The 18,650-nt window shown below is 40.0% G+C and overlaps 1 protein-coding gene across 1 annotated transcript; it reads right to left on the reverse strand.

Moving 5' to 3' along the window:
- Positions 1–1,385: 1,385 nt before the first annotated feature.
- On the reverse strand, positions 1,386–18,405 carry LOC121657764 (glutamine--fructose-6-phosphate aminotransferase [isomerizing] 2). The gene is made up of 19 exons (XM_042013834.1): positions 18,300–18,405; positions 13,623–13,730; positions 12,906–13,004; positions 12,097–12,222; positions 11,473–11,531; positions 10,831–10,965; positions 9,351–9,412; positions 8,083–8,162; positions 7,685–7,802; positions 6,863–7,026; positions 6,228–6,323; positions 6,025–6,122; positions 5,570–5,690; positions 5,242–5,399; positions 4,990–5,104; positions 4,263–4,390; positions 3,449–3,616; positions 2,850–3,011; positions 1,386–2,246 (listed from the first exon to the last, which is right to left on the reverse strand). The coding sequence occupies exons 1-19, from the start codon at positions 18,304–18,306 to the stop codon at positions 2,202–2,204; spliced, it is 2,049 nt and encodes a 682-aa protein (XP_041869768.1). The 5' UTR covers positions 18,307–18,405; the 3' UTR covers positions 1,386–2,201.
- Positions 18,406–18,650: the final 245 nt, after the last annotated feature.

Below are 18,650 nucleotides of genomic sequence, written 5' to 3' on the forward strand. Positions count from 1 at the left end.
TTGGGGGCGGGACCTGCTGGCTGCTATATAAGGGAGGGCTCTGAAGGCCCGCAGTGACGGGGCAGTTCGGCCGCCGCCCCTCAGTCGTGGTGTCGTCGCGTGGCGTCAGACTGGCACGATAATCGTGATGTCATCTTATGACGTCAGCCTGTCACGAGAGTTGTGATGTCATCGCATGATACCAGGCTGTCGCGATAGTCATGATGTCACTTGATTGCAGCACCATGTCATGACTGGCTATGGCACCAATCCTACTGCCAGCTCCTCACAGCTCCAGCAGGCCGGGAGAAGCCCTCCGTGACACAAACACCTGCCATGGACAAGAAGCCCTCCAAGTGGCAGGATGACATCGTATGGTGGCAGCCTGTCACCACGTCACAACACACCACGGCCTCGTTGTGCTGCTGCACACCCTGAACTGCTGCTTCTGCCACAGCCCTGGAGCACGGACTTCCCACAGCCTTTCCAGGGGGATGGCTCAGAAGGGAAGGGATTCCCTCCCCGAGCTATTTTCAACCACACTCAAAAATCATAAGCCTTCTGTCCATTACATACCCCCCACCTTGACATGAGAACTGCTTGTTTTTTTAAAACAGGTGCTGCCTGAAAATAAACTCCATTTTCCACCTCTCCCAGGAGTGATGAGACCTTTCATTTCTGTGATTTCTGTTCTTACAGATGATTTTAGAAAAACGCACCTGCAATTTTTTCAATAAAATCAATTTAATGGAGCATATAGAGTAGATGACATCAATATGCTTTGATAGTTCCAATTTTTAATATGAAGAGAATACTAATTCTAGACAGAGAGTAAAAGGGGCCTTCTCATCATTCTACCAAAACATGTTAGACACAGTGTTACATATTCTTGGCATTTAGGTCAGATTAGTACTATACTTTTCGTTATGATTTTGGTTCTTTTATGTGATTATAAAAAGTACTAGGGCAGTTTCCAGTAAGTAGCCTCTATTACAACAAGCTGGTGTAACACTTTCAACCTCTTAACCTAAGTAAACATTCAAACTCCTCAATTTATAAGCAAGCCTGCAGAGGAATATCATAAAGGAAGCTTTACTAGTGAAGTATTTAGTTAATAAAATGCAGAAAAACTAAATACTATGCTTTCTGGCCATTTGGAAATAAAAACCAAACAAATGAGCAGGGAACTTCTTGTGTGTATTTACCTTATTTTTTTGCAGGTTTATAAGCCCCCCCTACTGCAAGTTGGTTTGCAACTAGCGAAGCGTTCTTTTGCAAACATATATGGTACTAAAAGAGGACTTGATTCAGATCTGAGATAGAAGTCATCAATTTAAAAAAAATAAAAAAAGACAACAACAAAATAAACAAAAACCCAAACACACAAAACCAAACCACAAAACAAGAAGAATTATATAATCTTTTAATTGTATTGTCATTTCATTGTACCCTCTTCAAACAAAAATATCAATTGAAAGACATCCAGTTCCCTTATTCTGTTGCACTATACATGTTATGCAAATAAGAGCTGGGGTGGCATACAAAACAAATGTCGTTCTGGCTTTTCAAAACAGTTGAAAGAAGCAGACATTTAAAACATAGCTGGGAATTAACAGCCACAGAAGAACTTTGTAAATGACTGGTTAAATATGAAACACAGATGCAAAGGGGGAAGGGAAGCTGGGAAAGAAGAGGGGACAACAAATTTCCAGTTTGAGGCTGAAGAAGGAAAATCCCTAACACCTGTACACAAGTATCAACACGCTCAGTATTTACAGTCTGAGCATTACCAATGTTACAGATAAGCAACGTACTAAAAAAATAACTTAAAAAAAGCTATACAAATTGTACTTATAAATACTATATCTTTAAAACTAGTTACGTAGTGTAGGCTAAAAAAATGTTCACAGTTACTCTGGAGAGAGCTGTATATATATATATATATATTGCACAGTAAAAAAGTTCATTCAGTATACCATGTGTAAACAATTTTTATCTTCTTTGGCAATTTCAGAACTTAGAGGAGTATTTGCCGTGAGCAAAAGCACTTGGGTACAAGGCACATCAAAAGCTTTTAAAGCTGCAAGATAAATCCATCTGACACTTTCCAGTTAGCACTGTCATTCTCTTTAGAAAGAACATTTACCTATCAGTTCAGAACAACACATTCTACAAGTATAACTCAGAGGTCTGGTGACAAACACATCAGCTGTTCTTGGCTGTTATTCGACAGTAACAGATTTGGCCAAATTTCTTGGAAAGTCCACCTAGAATGAAGAGACAGACTTTCAGTATGACAGAGTAATACTGACATTCTGCATTTGACAGTTCATTTAGTGTGCTCTTTCAGACTTCCTAATGAGTTCTGCTTTATTCTAGACACATTAACACACACAACAGGCTATAGATCTGCAGATAATGACTCGCAGCTGAATTCATCTGTGCTTCCAAAACCCGCCTAACAAATACATATTTGTTTTGCACAGGGTACCTTTCCAAAGCAGTCATCACAAACTGACACACCAACGCATCAACAAACCAAGCTGTGCAAAGCACTGACCTATTTTAAGTTAAACTACAATATCACATTTCAAGACTGAGTTCTCTGAAAAAGTCCCATTTGCACTCTTAACTAATCAAACTAAGCAAAAGAGCTTTAAAATTTTTTTAGAAGGATACTAATTTAAAAATACAAAACTGAAGAATTGGCACTGAAATGCCACCTCTATAACCACACTCACTATGAACTTCACTAGCTATTTTCATAGCTATCTCTTAGATATGCCATATAACTGGGTCTCTCACTCTACACTGGTAGGAGGAAGTTCAAAACTGCACTAAATGGAGTGTTAAATATAGAAAACACTTACATCATATCCTCTGAGAACAGCCAGGTGGAATGAAAGCAACTGAAGAGGAATGACACTCAACACTCCTTGAAGGCAGTCAACTGTATGAGGTAGCTCAATGGTTTTGTAGGCGAATTTTGAGCTTTCAGTGTCTTCTTTAGAGCACAGAATGATTGGACGACCCTGAAAATAAAATTTTGCAATGTTAAGTGAACAGCTAGCCTAGAACTACTTCGAAATATTGTTCATAGCATGCCTGCACGTCTTTGAAGACACTCAATTAGCTAACAAAGGCAATACCAGTCTTGCATAATGGCTCTTGACTTTCACTATATTGTAAGACTTGAATGTTTTCACCCTGTAGAGTTTTAATATTAATTCCATTTGCTTCAAAACAGAAAAACCCCAAAACAAACAAACAAGCCATATGAAATCAGTTTTCACTGCTAATGTTAACCTGCAATAACAACCTGCAATGCAGATGTATCATCTTATTTACAACTTAATAATTAAAAATAATCAGCAGTACGTCCCTTTCCAGATGCACAGTCAGCAGCAATGCAGTGTGCACAATCTCTTTTCCTGTGACATGGTATAAGTTAATTAGTTAAACACCATACCTGCCGAGCAGTGACCTGTTGCAGAGCATTCTGGCACTTGGTGAAACAAGGATCCTTCATTATCACCATGATAACAGGCATTTGTTTATCTATTAGGGCTAAGGGCCCATGTTTCAGCTCACCAGCCAGGATACCTTCCGAGTGCATATAGGTGATTTCTTTTATTTTCTAAAAAAAATGAAATGCCTCAAATTATTACTAAATCAGCTGAGAAATGACAGCCACAAGAAGCAAAACACCAAGGCTGGACCTCTGCCACTTAAATACATATACACAGTATCAAGTAGTAGTGAAAACACACGGGTGTCTGCTGGGATTTCTAGCAGGCTGTGGGCAGCAGCAGAGCTCGCCCATGCACATGGAGTGACCAACAGGAATTTTAGGAACCAAACACCCAGCACAACCTTGGCTACTGCAGTCTACCTTTAACACATCAAACTCCTCTGAGAAATGGGTATGTGTCCATTTTACCAGAGCGTTCATAACATAATTCATGAGTTTCCTGCATGAGCATCTCTTCTCAACATCAGCAAATTGCGTTTTTCTGATGTTGTTTTCAAATGGGTCAGCAACTTAAATTGTTAGTTTCTTGTTTTTAAACACTCATTAAACACTGTGTTTATTATGTGAAACAGGGAACTGATATCATATCCAGGTTCACCCTATGTATGTGTTGAATTAAATGCTCCTAGTTATAGATAGCAGTTTTACTGCAGTAGAATTAAATTGTAATGAAATATTAGAAATAAACTATGTTGCAGAAGCCACAAAATCTCTTTTTCAAGAATATTGAACAATATTGAGAAGTTCCTACCAAAGCTCCTTCCAGACAAGTGGCATAATTATACCCACGACCCATAACCAGCAATGATCTTTGTTTGTACAGTTCAAGAGCCAAATCATGTATCTTCTCATCCAAGGACAAGACTTCTTTAATCATTTCTATTGAGGCACAGAAAAAAAAAATTAATTTTTTTTAACTGGAAAAAATAGTTCACTTGTAGTAGAATGTTCTAATTATCTAATAGAATAAATACACTTAATACAATTCAACCATTAACTTAGCAACTTTGACTGCAGTTTAAGGATATTTTCTCCAGCCTTACAGTAATAAATTTAAAGCAACTATTGGTTTAAGCAGTGCTCATACATCCCATTTGAATTTCTAAAGGAAGTTGTGAAACATCCATTTGAAAGTCACTTTGAATTAGTTTCCTTTTATCCATCCTGATTTAAAGTGGGAGGCTTAAAAAATTTCTAACCATGAATTTAGGAGATCAAGTAATATTTCTCATACAAAACTACCTTATTGTAATTAGAAAACCCAACCCATGAAAATTCCAATCTTCCTGCCAAGTTTCTTGGAAGGGCGCTTGTAAAATTGGCAAATAGTGCAGAAATTAACAGTCCATTTTTCTCATATTGTCTGCCTTTCAGTATGAGGGGGAGAGTGAAACTTAAATGAGAAAGAAATATCCCTGAGTAGTATTTTACACTGCCAACATCCCCTACACCTCCTCAAACCCAAAATATCAATATACCTGGCAATGATTTTAGTCCAGTTATGATTTCCTGTCTCCTTTTCTGCAAGGAAATTCTGTCTTCAGACATCATTAGGCCAAACATTACAAGAGACACGAATTGGCTGGTATAAGCCTGCAGACAAAATAAAAACATTTAGCAGCTAATTCTGCAGAGAGTGAATATGATCTCAGTTTGAAGTGCTGCAATTAAAATTTTAATTGTATTCCACAGGGCTGAAGGATGAAAGTCAAACACTGAACAGCAATTACCTTTGTGCTTGCCACACCTATCTCAGGTCCTGCATTGATGTGCACACCACAGTCAGTCTCCCTGGATATTGAACTTCCAACTGTGTTTGTGATGCCAACTGTCAGAGCACGACGTTCTTTACAGTACCTCAAGGCCATGAGTGTATCTGCAGTTTCACCTGGAAAACATTCACATCTTGACTTCAGGTTGGCAGAGGATAATAATGATTCCTGAAAAGCATGAAATTCTACACAAGTGTGTTCTAAATAACTGTATCCACACTTACACGATGCAAAGTGCAATGGAAAGCAATCTTACAGCACTCACTCAACAGCAAATGCAGCTCACCTGACTGGCTTATAAAAAAGCACACATCATCCCTGAATACAGGTGTATTTCTATCCAGGAAGTCACTGGCAAGTTCCACCATCACTGGCAATTCAGTTAATTCTTCCAGGACTTGTCGAGTCTGTATTCAAGCAGCACACAGTATTTGTTAATATTGCCACCTGCTAACATTTGGACATTTTACAAGTCAGAGAAAATCTAAATGGATTCTTAATAGAAGATCTGGTAATTAGAGCTCACCAGAGCTTTAAAAACCAAGGTGGAAAAAGTTAGCTTCTAGCATGGTAGGTAATGGCATTGGAGCATTAATAAAGAATGTAGCACTAAGGAAAACTAAATAAAACAGTGAGACCCCTCAATGAAAGACAGAGTTTGAGATGGAAGAAAAAGCAGATGAAGAGCTGTTGTCTGAAACCCCAGTTATATGTGCATTTCAACCAAGGCTGGGAACATACAGCCACTGCAGCGTGGTAACTGGTCCCACAGCCAATAATGATCAGTCTTCGGCATCTTCTGATTTCCTTCAAGTGATCCTTCAGCCCCCCCAGCAGAACTGCAAACAAATAAATACACATATATCGATAGCGTGTTTAATTTTCTAGATAGCATGTTTACAAATTTCAAACTTAGTGCAGTTTGAAGGGCTGTTCTCAGTTACCTGTGCTGCTCTCAAAGTTCACCCTGCCTCTCATTGTGTTGACAACTGATTCTGGTTGTTCAAAGATTTCCTTTTGCATGAAGGCACTGAAGTTACCTATTTACAAAAACATGACATGGCAATGCTTAGCTTTGTTATTTTAAGTCTATTCCAGTTACAAAGAGAACTTCTAAGATGACCTGTGGTAACAAGCTAACTTGACTGTGTTAGCTTAAACAAAAGCTTAGAACAGGCAAGACGAAAGGAAGGATGGATAGTTCACTCTGGTTGGTTGGTTCCATCTCCCAGCACTGACAAGGTAAATAAATTCCTTCATAAGGAAACTGCTCTGTTCCACTTCAATTATTAATTTACAGTAAAACTTTGCCAACAACGACAACATGCTAACATTATTGTATTTTCACTAAATACTGAAATGAATAGAAGTATCTATGACTTTTCCAAGGCTAAAATAGATAGGGTCCCAGACTGTCCATTCTCACTTAGTCTCAAAACTTGGAATTGTCATCCCCCAGTACAAACAGCCTGAATAAAAAGTAATTTTCACAACCAATTAGCAGTTTTCTGCCTCATCTACTGCATAAACAGTAACTGTCCATCTTTGGTGATACTCATTTACAGATGTTTCAACCCACCCTTCATGATTTGCTGCAATTCCATCTGCAAGGTCTGGATGGCCCGGGAAGGATCATCACTAGCTGAACGCTCCAGACGGTGAATTGAGAGTTTCCCATCAGTTACTGCTGCAATGTCATCATCTTCTAAGAAGATCACTCTGTTGGTGTGCTCAATTATAGCACTACAGAGAAAAAAACAGAAGCAAGACAAACCTGACACGTCAGAGTTGGTAACAGCAAAGCAATTAAGTATGCCACAAGAGCATTTCCAGCCTTGCTTCTCTCTTCCTTTCAGACGTAACTACAGACAGAGCCATCCTAAAGGCAATGGCTCCATCTGCTGCTCCTTCTGCACTCTCACAGCAACCCACAGCAGGAGGCTCAGGAACCACTGCTGCTCTGAAGTGGCCTCCCAGGGTCCCTGATGGATCCTGCTAAGGTCACGCTCTTGTTTCCAGATAAATGTGTGCCTGATGTCCAGGTTCCTGCCAAGCTTGGAACTGCACCGCTATTTTACTCCTCTGATACCTGAATTAAAGACATCATGACCCTGACTAACCTATAGTCTGCCCAAATGCTCAGCTGTTAAGTGTCCATTTGTACCCAAATTACTTTCCTACACTGGATGTATTTCACGTAGGGGTCAGCAACTGGCAGATACTGCACTTCTGAAGGTTTGTCAGTAGCATTTGAACTGCAAACATTTTTTGAGCATCTGAGCCTGGGGGCTTTCTGATGTTACCTGGATTAAAAGCTCTTCTTTCAGAAAGCCACAAGACAGCATAAGATTTTCAGAGCTCACTTTTAGTATTTTCAGAAAAGTTGAAGTACTTTTACTACCTTGCATCTGAAGCAAAGAAGAATTCTACTGCCTTATCCCCAACAGCATGAAGGCAGGTTGAGCTGTCCAGTCTTTTCATTCGGGAATTGCAGATGTTCTTCACATTCTCAATGTTGCCTATTAAAGAAATGAGACATTCTAAATGCAAAACCAGTTCTGTTCAAGTTAAGATTACAGACTATACAGGTTTGGGTATCACAGTTACAAAAATAGTTTGGGGGATGGGACTTTTACATGAACTACACATTCAGTAGTATAAAAATATCCTCAGCCAAGAAGCTATTTCTGGCATCAGCTGGTAGTTTTATGGTACAAGAACCAATTAACCTAATTTCTCATCATAAAGTAACAGTAATTTTAGTTCTTAAAAATAATGTATTTTGATTTATCAACTTACATGTTCTATACAAAACAGGAATCTGTTCAGTTGAGAGTTTGTACTTGCTCCTAACCCCAATGAGCAAAGGACTGCCTCTCCTACAAAAAGCAAAACACTCAAGTTTATAAAGAAAAATGTGCATACAAAGAGGTTACAGGACATCTGTGAAGCTGAAAAGACAATATCCCATCTAGCTTCCTAAACAGGAAGAGCCTCCTTCAACCACGATTCTAAGGCCATTACATGTCAGGTGTTATATAAACTTGGTTCTTCTGCAAGATTCACCAAATATTATTATATGAGTAAGTACCATGTGCGTTGGTGATTCTTTACCCATAAACTACATCCAGGTATAGGAAATTGTATATGAGCCAGCTGTTTTCTTTCCAGTAATCAGAAAACAGCTTAGTACAGGCTCCAATTTGAAACGTAAGTTTACTTTGCCTCTAAAGTGAGACAACGATAAACTCCCGTGCTCTTTAGAATTGAAATACTGTTACACTCTTTAGCCTTTCAAACTCAGAAACATCAACCATCACTACTGCACCTCTGAAACTGTAGAATATTAAGACCATTTTTTAACTATATGGGTTACATGTCACACTGAAGACCCTATTAAAAAAAAAATCATAGGAATAAAATAACAAGTCACACTCAGATTACAAGATTAGCTTCTCTTAAATCCCTCAGCCCTAAAAACCCCAACCTGAACCACATATAGAATAGTTCATTTCAGAAGATGTTCTCCAGTTGGAGTGATGGTACAGCTGGCTTTTTCACAATTTCAATGTAGTCTTATTTTAGACCACAGAAGCAATGGGCTTTTGGGTTGTAACATAAAAGAGTCTTTATTCCCACCGCTACGTCACTTGCTATGTTAATATCTTTACATTTCCTGAAAGTTGTTTTCCAAGTCATAAATAAAAGTAGAGCTTACACAGAAAGACACCATAAATGCTATGACAGCTATAGAACTCTATTTGTATAACCTGTTACTATGATCGTCTTTTAGCCAACATGAATATACTTACCTCAGTCTTTACTCAATGGGAATTAAAACTGAGTAATATCCCTTCCCTCTCCCCTTTTTGATATAGGAAAAATGTTAGCACACTCTTAATACAAATTTAGAAACACTAGATACACTGAGATTCTTTATTGACTCACTGAGTTTTGGTTAATTAAGCACTTTAAACATCAATATTTTAGTATCTTTAAGAGATGCTGGCTTTTTTTTTTTTCCTAATAAAAAGCATGCATTATGTATAAAATGGACTTTTACTAACCTGGTAGCAACAGCTTCACCTGGGTAATGGATGCTCTTGAAAACCAATGCAAAAGCGCCTTCCTGGAAACCATGAACACAGAGGAGAAAAAAAAAGATCCTAAACAACTTATCTCAAATAGTTGCATCTCATTAAACTGGGGCCCCTCTCTGAAGAGGCACTGAAGGAACTGCTATCAGGAATCTCATCCTGGAGGGCAAATTGCACCTTTAAAGGAATTGGCTGTGGAGCAGAACAAGCTGACCTGCACATTAACAGTGCAGCAGCTGAAAGATCAGGAAGCGAGCACTTAGCCTTTCTTTATAAATAAAAACAATAACTTCTAATGCAAAGGTTATGAAAATGTCAGAGATGTTACTCATAATCAACATGAAGAGTGTTAGACATTTACTTTCAGTCAGACCTTCAATCAGAATTTGCATGTAGAGCATTACCATTCAGTTTCAACTAAAAACCTGGAGTTACTATTTCTAGTTCAAGTAGCAAATTCTCATTAATGTATTTCATAAACAAAACACACAAAAAATCCATAACACCATAAAAAAAACCAAAAAAATAAATCTATAGTACTAACAGAGCTGGCAAAATCCTGGAGGAGGATTCCCAAAGCAGGAGCCAAGGTCCCCCAACCCTGCAAGTGGGACAGAGATGGTGACATTCCCTCCTCTCACAGGGCTCCACTGAGAGCACTCTGCCCCTGTTCTGGGGTCAGGTGAAGCCTCCCTTCCCCTCAGCTCTGGGCCTGCACTGCTGTTCCCTCTTGACCCACAAAGGCCTTGACTTCGTGTGGATTCCAGCCCCGCTCCAAGGAATCCTACAGAGCTGCTTTAAAGAGGAGACGGGGAGGTGAAAAGAGTGTAAGAAACTGCAGGAAGGGGAGGGAAAACATCTGCCCGGAGACTGGGGGAGGAAACAAAGCCAGCTTTCTCCAAGTTTGCAATGCATCTATCAAAGTTTTTAAGTATTCACATACTGAGTAACAGTAGATTCCCACTTCACAGTTTGGAAACTAGTCCAGCTTCTTAGATCTATTTCCAAATAGGAGAGCCAAGGCATTGGCCAAACTTGAATCACAGCAGTGTTTCAACACGATCAGAATAACCTTTAAGAACACACTGCCATTTATGAGAGACTTTAACCCCCAGAGGTTCCTATTACTTTTTTTTAAAATTAAACTGCTTCATTAAAAAGCTGCATTAACTTCTTGCTAAAAAAACCAAACCAAGACAAAACAAAAAATTCCACAAACAAAACCCACTGCTACTGCAATTTAAAGATTTAACAGTGAAAAGCCTTTAAAGTCCCCAAAATTTTAATATCATTTCTTGGTCTATTAAGCATTGTTTAGAAGCCTAAAAGTGTTATTTGCAGCACCTTCTAAGAACTCCTGCAGAGGATCTTAATGCATAAGGCAGAATGCTAAGGAACCCCACACGTAGCTTATACTGTGGTACAGGAAAAAAAGTAATTTCCCACTTACCAACTGTTGAATAACTCTCTCTACCAAGGCTGAAAAGCTGGTGTCTTCACTTTCTCTGTTGTCATACATGTATTTGATCAATTTGGGGATTGTTTCTGTATCCGTTTCAGATTCAAATTCATAGCCTTTGCTCTCCTGAAATACCATATAGAAGGGTAAAAATTGTGTCCATCCTCAGGCCAGAAATGCTGAAGGGCCTCTCAGCTGCCTCCCACCAGAAACTGCAGAGTCAGACAGCTCGGAGCACTACATTGGACCAGTGGATACAAATCACTACAGATAAAATACAAGGACTTATTGTGCCATAGATAATCTTTGGGAAATACTGTAATAAGACACGTAGTAAGACTTGCTTAGCATCTGTCAAGCCCCAAGAGACAGGAGAGAGCCCACTCCACACACCCTCTCAAAGAATTTCAGCACAAACTGCTACTCTACTCATAAATACTTTGCATTTAGGATTACAGGAACATATTGCATGTACTAGCTCCTGAGCATCTTTATTAGGCAGACTCTTTCACACAGCTTATTTATGATATCAAGAAACTTGAATTCAAGTTCCATCGAAGTCATGAAAGATCAGATGGTACTTTGGAGGAGTATTAATGTTCTAGTTTTAGAATCAAGTTGCCACAAACTCACCAGAAATTTTCTCAGGTCCTTATAGTTTGTGATGATTCCATTATGGATGACAACAAATTCTAAGAGAAAAAAATAGGTGTATGTAGTCATGAGCAATGAAAAATTAAGATATTTAATTCAGAACACAAAATTACAAGGGGAAAAAAGCTTAGAAGTACACTTGAAACTGTAGCTATAGCTTTCAGACCTACAGTTTATCACAATATGGACAACAGAAAGCAGAAGCTTACAAATTCTAAAAGCATACAAAGGCAGTTCCAAATTAAGAGAGTTCTAAACAACACCCAGTAGAAGAGCACCAAGCCATCTCAAGTAAAGAATGATTTGAAATCTCCCTTTTCTGGCCCAGGCAATATTGACACATTTCTATTTTCAGTCTCACCTTTCAAAACAAGAATGTTGTACTTCAATTAACATGCAATTTTCAGAGAACAGATCTCATTAATTTTTAGTGTTACTTTAGCCTGAGAAGAGGCTGTTTTATACATGTTTAAGCTAAATAGAATGGCAACAGCTTAGCCCTAGTACAAAAAATAGATATCATAACAATAGTGAGAACCTATGTGCTCTGTGGATTGAATCATTTCAGATCCATGTGGTTTGAGTGCTCCAGAGATTACATACCATTCCTTTTATCTGATCTCTGAGGGTGACTGTTTATTGCGCTTGGTACTCCGTGGGTCGCCCAGCGAGTATGAGCAATTCCAAAATGTGTTTCAAAATCTGTTTTTGAATCCAGGTCATCTTGTTCTATACAGGAGAAAATCAGTTTACTGAATAATTAATGTTGCCTCTCTCTCTCTCTCTCACACATGCACACACGATTAGTAAAACACAAAGAGAATTCCTACAGGCAAAACTCTAAAAGCTATCTTCTGGCTTTTTTTTAAACCATTTGCTTTCTTGACATTACACTTCCAAAAGTTCAAGCTACTGTGATTAAATCCTTGCTTGCCAAGACTTGAGCGTTTTTAGCCAATACTAACAGCCAGGCTAACAGACCCCATTACTACAAATTATAATGTAAATGTATTAAAACACAACTTCAGCTTTTCACAGATGGAAGCACTGCATAAAGCAGATTGTGATGACAGCCAGCTGCTTAAATGGTTGTAAATTCTGTCAGAGTGCATGTTTCAGCCATGCAGCACAGAAATCTCATGAGTAAAGCACCAAAGACACCCAGCTTTGGAACAAAGGAGCAACCAAAAGAAGGAAGTATAGACTGACAATTTCACAGTGCTATATCTGAAGGTCAGCTTGCTTTTTGAGCGCAGATTTGAGGGGCACAAAAAATTCAGCTGCTTGGACTCCCCAGTGCAGTTATTGCTGACACAAAATCGTAACTGCAATTTTATGGTCTGACTTTCTGCTGAGATGCAGATGGTATCTGACTGGGAGGCCAAAGTAAAGGGGTCATTTTTAACACTTACTGTACAGCTCTTCTTCCAGGGCCTTTACTTTTCCTCTTTTTTTAACTAGTTTGATGAATCTTTCTTTATCTTCATTATTATTTCCATCAATTGCGACTCCTACAGCACAGGACATAGTCATTAAGTGTTATTTAAAGCATGAAATACACTAGAATAAGGAAAAGGCTGAGAAAATACAGGCTCACACCACTGAAATGAGTATTTTTAAATTACCCTTTAAAGGGATATATTTGAAGTCTGTTCCTAGACCTGTGCATGTTCAGATGAAACTACATCAAGTCTGTATCCATTGCACAGATTAAAACATACATGAGCCATCTCAAATTGTGGTTGGCAACAGACTGAAATACCTTGCCTGATGAAATGAGCCAACTCAAATTTAAGACAAATTTAATCTTCCCCATCCTTCACTGGGATTCACATGCACAAAAAAGGCTGAGGCACAAACTACATGGCCCTATATAGAGATCTTCTTCCACACCCTGTTTGTTTTGCTTATGTGTACTAACTTCAACCACCTAATTACAAAGCTAAACACCCAGTTTTAAGTCCTGAGGAAAGCTGTAGCACTCCAAGAACCAAGCTAATTAGTTCTGATCTGTTAATCTGTAGAATAAAGAAAGAAAAATCCAAGATGCCAGACACTGAAAGCACCCAAAAAAGTAATGGAACGAACTATTGGTTGCTAAAATTAATTTGTTGAGTTCGTTAACATACCTGCAGAGTCATATCCTCTGTATTCCAGTCTCTGTAATCCTTTTATCAGGGTTTCATATATTTCCTTCCTAGTGCGAGGCACTCTGTAGTTTAGATAAGCAAAAATTCCTGTTTAAAGAGAAAAGAGGAAGGAGGGGGGAAAAGAAGCAAAGGCTTTTAAAAAAAAATTTCATCACTCCAGTCTCAATTTAAAACTCTTTAAAAGTAGTATCAGGGAGAAATCCTAGGGGCACCCAACCTCCCATTTAGTGCAATTCCTCCTAATGCATTTTTAAATGGAAAGAATTCAAATACAATAAAGGACTCAGAAGCCTCATTTCAGCACAAACTCTACTGGCAAGTTTCACTCTCCTCATGTTACCCACCAAGAGTTAAACAGTTAGGAGAGGTTAAAAAAATTCTACTTTTCATGAAAACCACAGCTGAAAATGGGAACATTGTGATCTATTTCATATCCAGACATTCAAAGAAGGAATATATTCACCAGTACTAACACAAGGAGACTTTTGTAATCCAAGTCATGGCCTTAAATACCCATGGGTAGGTACAAGGCACAACATCTATTTCTGAAAGGCTCCAGCTTAATCCTGTATACAACAGTCACTCCAGCAGAAAAAGAATGGAGAAGAAAACATGAGGAAAGGGCAGAAGTCAACAGGGTAGGCCAACAAAGGAAAGAAACAGAAGGTACAAAACAGGGTCACCCAAAACACAAGCACTCCCCCCTGTGCTGCCTCAGCACGATCCCGCCTGCCAAACCCAGCCAGGCACACCAGAGCCCTGTGCCTGCCCCGTGTCAGCTCCTCCAGGGGCATCGCAAGGAGAGCCGTGAACTCACTCCCTGCCTACTCGGCAAACAGTCGAGCCTGAGAAGAGCCTGAGAGTCTGATCCCTCTTCTCTTGAATAGACCAGTCATCAACCAAGAAGAGGCTTTTTTAGTTTGGGGCTTGGTTCTCCACCCTATTTTTTTTTTTTTTTCTGGAAAGCAAAAGTACACTGGCATTTTCTTGTTAGAAGGATGTTGAGGATGTTGTTTTATCTTTAGAAAAGGTGTAATAAAAGAGTCACCTGCAAAGGAAAACACAGCCATTCCTTTTCTCTGCCTACTGCTCTCCCTGGGATTCTGCTATTTATATGGATACATTAGGCCCTCTTATTAACTCTTGCAAATCTGTATCCCAGTAAAACAGAAACAACTAATTTCACTGTTTCAACAGTTTCTCCACGCAACAAGTCAGGACTGGAGACTACAGTTAGAAAAAAGCCAGACTTTAAGAGCTCAACAGATAAGCAGTTCAGACGAGTGTTTTAGATAGAGAAAGCCTTTGTTTGAAATTTAACACCCTCTTCCCCCTCAATTAAGGCTTTTGAACTGTAAATGGCCATAGTGAAGAAGCTGTTATAATGATACACCAATAAATCTCCCTTATAAATATTGCTGTGAATTTGGTTACTCCACTGGTTTATAAGCTATTAAAACTGTTGATTTGACAGTGAGACAAAGAGAGTATTGCATTTGCCTCTGAATGTTTTGGAAGGATTAAAGGGTGGATAATACTTTTCTGCTTCAGAAGTGAGATTTATGAGGAGCTCAGCCTAATTATTTCTAGTGCATCCAACATTAACAGAGACATTAAGACAATAGTTGCATTTAAGGAGGAATTTGGGAATTTGAACTGCTTAATACTGTTCTTCATGGATGCTTTGAAAAATAATGCCTCTTGTTATAAGCAGTCACTTCAGATTGAGAGCCTGTTGATCATTTTTCCAGATAGATATTTACCGTTCTCTGGCACTAATCGCCAACCTCAAGAGCAGCATTCTTCAATTTCTTCAATACAAATTTCTCAACATCATTCCAAAACATTGCCACACACCTCATTCCAGATCCAGCTCTACTTTCTAGGCCAAATTTCAAAAGGAATTTAAGCCTCAACATCCTTGTATGTTCCATGTGGCATCTTTCACTACACAGAGCTCCAGGAAGAACCTTCCTCTGGGACCGTCCTTACAATGCTACCATTGTGCTGCAATTGTTAAAAAGATCCTTGTTTCCAGGGAATTGTAGCTGCACTTCCACACACGTGCATTAGAAGATGCAGAAGTCACCAGAGGCCATTTAAAATGAAAACAATTGCAGCAGCCTGACTTCAAAGGACATGTTATAAACTCTTTCAGTTAAGGGAAATAAATCTTACTCTAAGCACTGAGAGTAACACTTTCTCTAGTACGTTTCTGTTTCATAATTTATCCACTCACATATTTTTTCCCTCCTCTGTCATCATTTTGGCCAGATTTAAAGCACATTACTCAAGTCGTGTAGAAACAACTTCTGATAAAGACTCCTTGTAACTTAATTCTTTCTGGACACACACCAGTATGACTGAATCTCAGTTGAATCATACTTATGATAAGAGTTTTGTGAGGCTAACAAGTTACTTTATGATGCCCTCCCCAAGGTATTAGATGCCGTTTCCAGATCTTGCTTCCCTAAGAAGACTCAAAAACATAAAATCCAGGAAAAGCACCCAGTAAGTGTTTTACTAGGACACTGGCCTCTTGATCTGAATGTTAAATCCAGTTTATAACTTTCCATAATTACAGTTTGCTTAGAAGGATGAACTAGGTCAATCACATATGGCTTACCTTTAGAAGCAGATACTAAAAACAGAAACAGAAGGTTGTAAAAAAATTACTAAAACCAGCTTCAATCACGTGCAGACACTGAAAGCAAGGCTCTCCCTTTACATGCCTTTAGAGCTTCCCCTTTCAGGATTACAAGCAGAGCGTCAAGAAGAGGAAAAGTAAATTGAGTATTTTTAGTGGGAAAATTCCACAAGAACTCTTGCAATTGCATGACTTCACCAAAATCAAGAAGGGGGCAGCCTATACTTTAAGTTTGAACGAAATTATTTATTTTTTGAAAAATAAAATGATGCCTCTCTTGGGGTAAGCACATTGTTGATGCCAGAAACTTAGCTTTGAGAGAGTCTCAACTTCATATCCTGATAAAATAACTTTGATTTAAAATGGGTAGATCATCAGTTTAAGTACATCTTGACTGTTTTTTAAACCCTGAATACTTTTGCTTTAATACTTTTGCTATGCTGTCTTCTTACATGTAAGAATGATAACATCTCAACTTTGCTTCCTTAGGAGCATGTTTATAGCACTATTTATGACCTATGTATTTTCAAAACATAATAAAAGGGCTATAAATCTTCACATGCTACCTGAAGCCAAAGAAAACACAATAGGGTGTATTATCAGCACTTAAACCTGGAAAGATATGAAAAAATAAAAACAACAACAAAAAAGTAATTTAGAAACTGCTGGTTGCAGTCTCAAGAACTCCTACACTCCCTACAGAGATCAGCATAGCAGGCTGGAGGATATCTTTCATGAAAAGGGATGTAATATAAAAGGTCTCTAAATGCTGATGGGAAAAAAACTAGCTCTGCTCTTACTTGCCCTTCGTGAACTGCTGCTCTTTGCCATTTCATACTGAGTCACTTACTCCACCCCAAATCGGACGTTTCACTGAACTCCTTGAACACTGTTAACATCTTCATTTCCCAATCAATACACAGCCCAGACACACAAAGTTTCTGATATTACCATTACCTGTCTCACTCAGTGGGAACACTTTAGGGTGTATCAGGCACTGGGCCAGGTCTCTCACCTGAAGGGGTTTTGTTTAGAAGACACCGAGTTTGTCTCACTGATAGTGATCTGTCACGTAGGAGCTCAAACAATAGGAGTTGAAACAATATCACCTCGTGTTTCAAGCGAAAGAGGATTCCTCAGCTCCTTGCTCTGTCTGAGGTTACAATTAAAAAGGATGTGGAGGCAAGGAAAAGATACCTAATTCCAAAAGTTCAATTTTAGGAGCAGTAACTCAATTCACTTTCAGTCTGCATCCCACAAAAGAGGTTTTGTTGATGACGACTAAGAAGTACAAGTGCAAATTTTTCTACTTTCACCAGACCTGAGAGGATGTGTCAGGGACAGATAGGCGAAGTTTCACTAAACTTTCCTCCTTAACTAAATACAACTGCATTAGCAGCTTCTGAACCCACACTTTGATTTCAATCTGATCCAAAGCATATCTAAGCAACTGTATACACAGTGTAGGAATTATCTTTACCATCTCATCTTTATTAGGTACAATGACGTGAATAAACTCAAAACAGCTAAGAATTAAGCTCCTTCACTGCCTTTGTTTGAAAGCCACAAACTCTCCCTTATCGCTGCTCTTGGGAAGTGAATCACGATTAATCAACCCCTAGTCCCGGATTAGGAAAGACAGAGCCCAACGCCTCCCGTGCATCACAGGCAGCGGGACCGGGAGCAGAGGTTAACCACGCACCCCGGGCACCCCTGGAGCAGCCGGGCGGTGGGAACGGGGCGATTTCCATCCCAAGAGCCGGGGACGCGCCGCCAGGCACGGGGGGCTCGGGGAGAGAGGAGCGGAACAGCGATCGCCGCTCCTTGGGAGAACGGGCGGGCCGAGGGGCCTCACCTTCACCTGCCAGGCGCTCCCTGTCCTTCCCATCCCCCAAACGGACACAGCGGGGCCAGTCCCGAGCGAACCCGCGGCCCCGACAGCGCTGGGCTCGGGACAAAGCGGCCCCTGTCGAAGCTCGGCCCGCTCTGCCCGCGGCTCCGGCACTCACCGCACATGGTGGCAGCGCACGGTCCCTCCCGCTCCGGCAAACGCGGCTGTCGCCGGCGCGGCCCCGCCGCCTGCGGCTCTTATAGCTCCGGTTATAGGGCCGGGCCGGCCCTGCCTCCCCCGCCCCCTGCCCGGGCCCCCGCAGGGGCAGAGCTCGGTGGGGCCGCGGCCACTCCCGCCCTGCCCGGCCCGGCCCGGCCGAGCTCCGCTCACGGGCAGTCACGGAGTTACGGAGTTACTAAGCTTGGAAAAGACCTCCCAGATCACCGAGTCCAGCCTTTGACCGATCACACCTGGTCGAACAGAGCACTAACTGACACGTCCAATCATTTCTTGAACACCTCCAGGGATC

Source organism: Corvus kubaryi, unplaced genomic scaffold (assembly GCF_017639235.1).
Source record: "Corvus kubaryi isolate FWS band 111438036 unplaced genomic scaffold, C.kubaryi_AGA036_p1.0 split1-37374, whole genome shotgun sequence".
NCBI classification, from domain to species: Eukaryota; Metazoa; Chordata; class Aves; order Passeriformes; family Corvidae; genus Corvus; species Corvus kubaryi.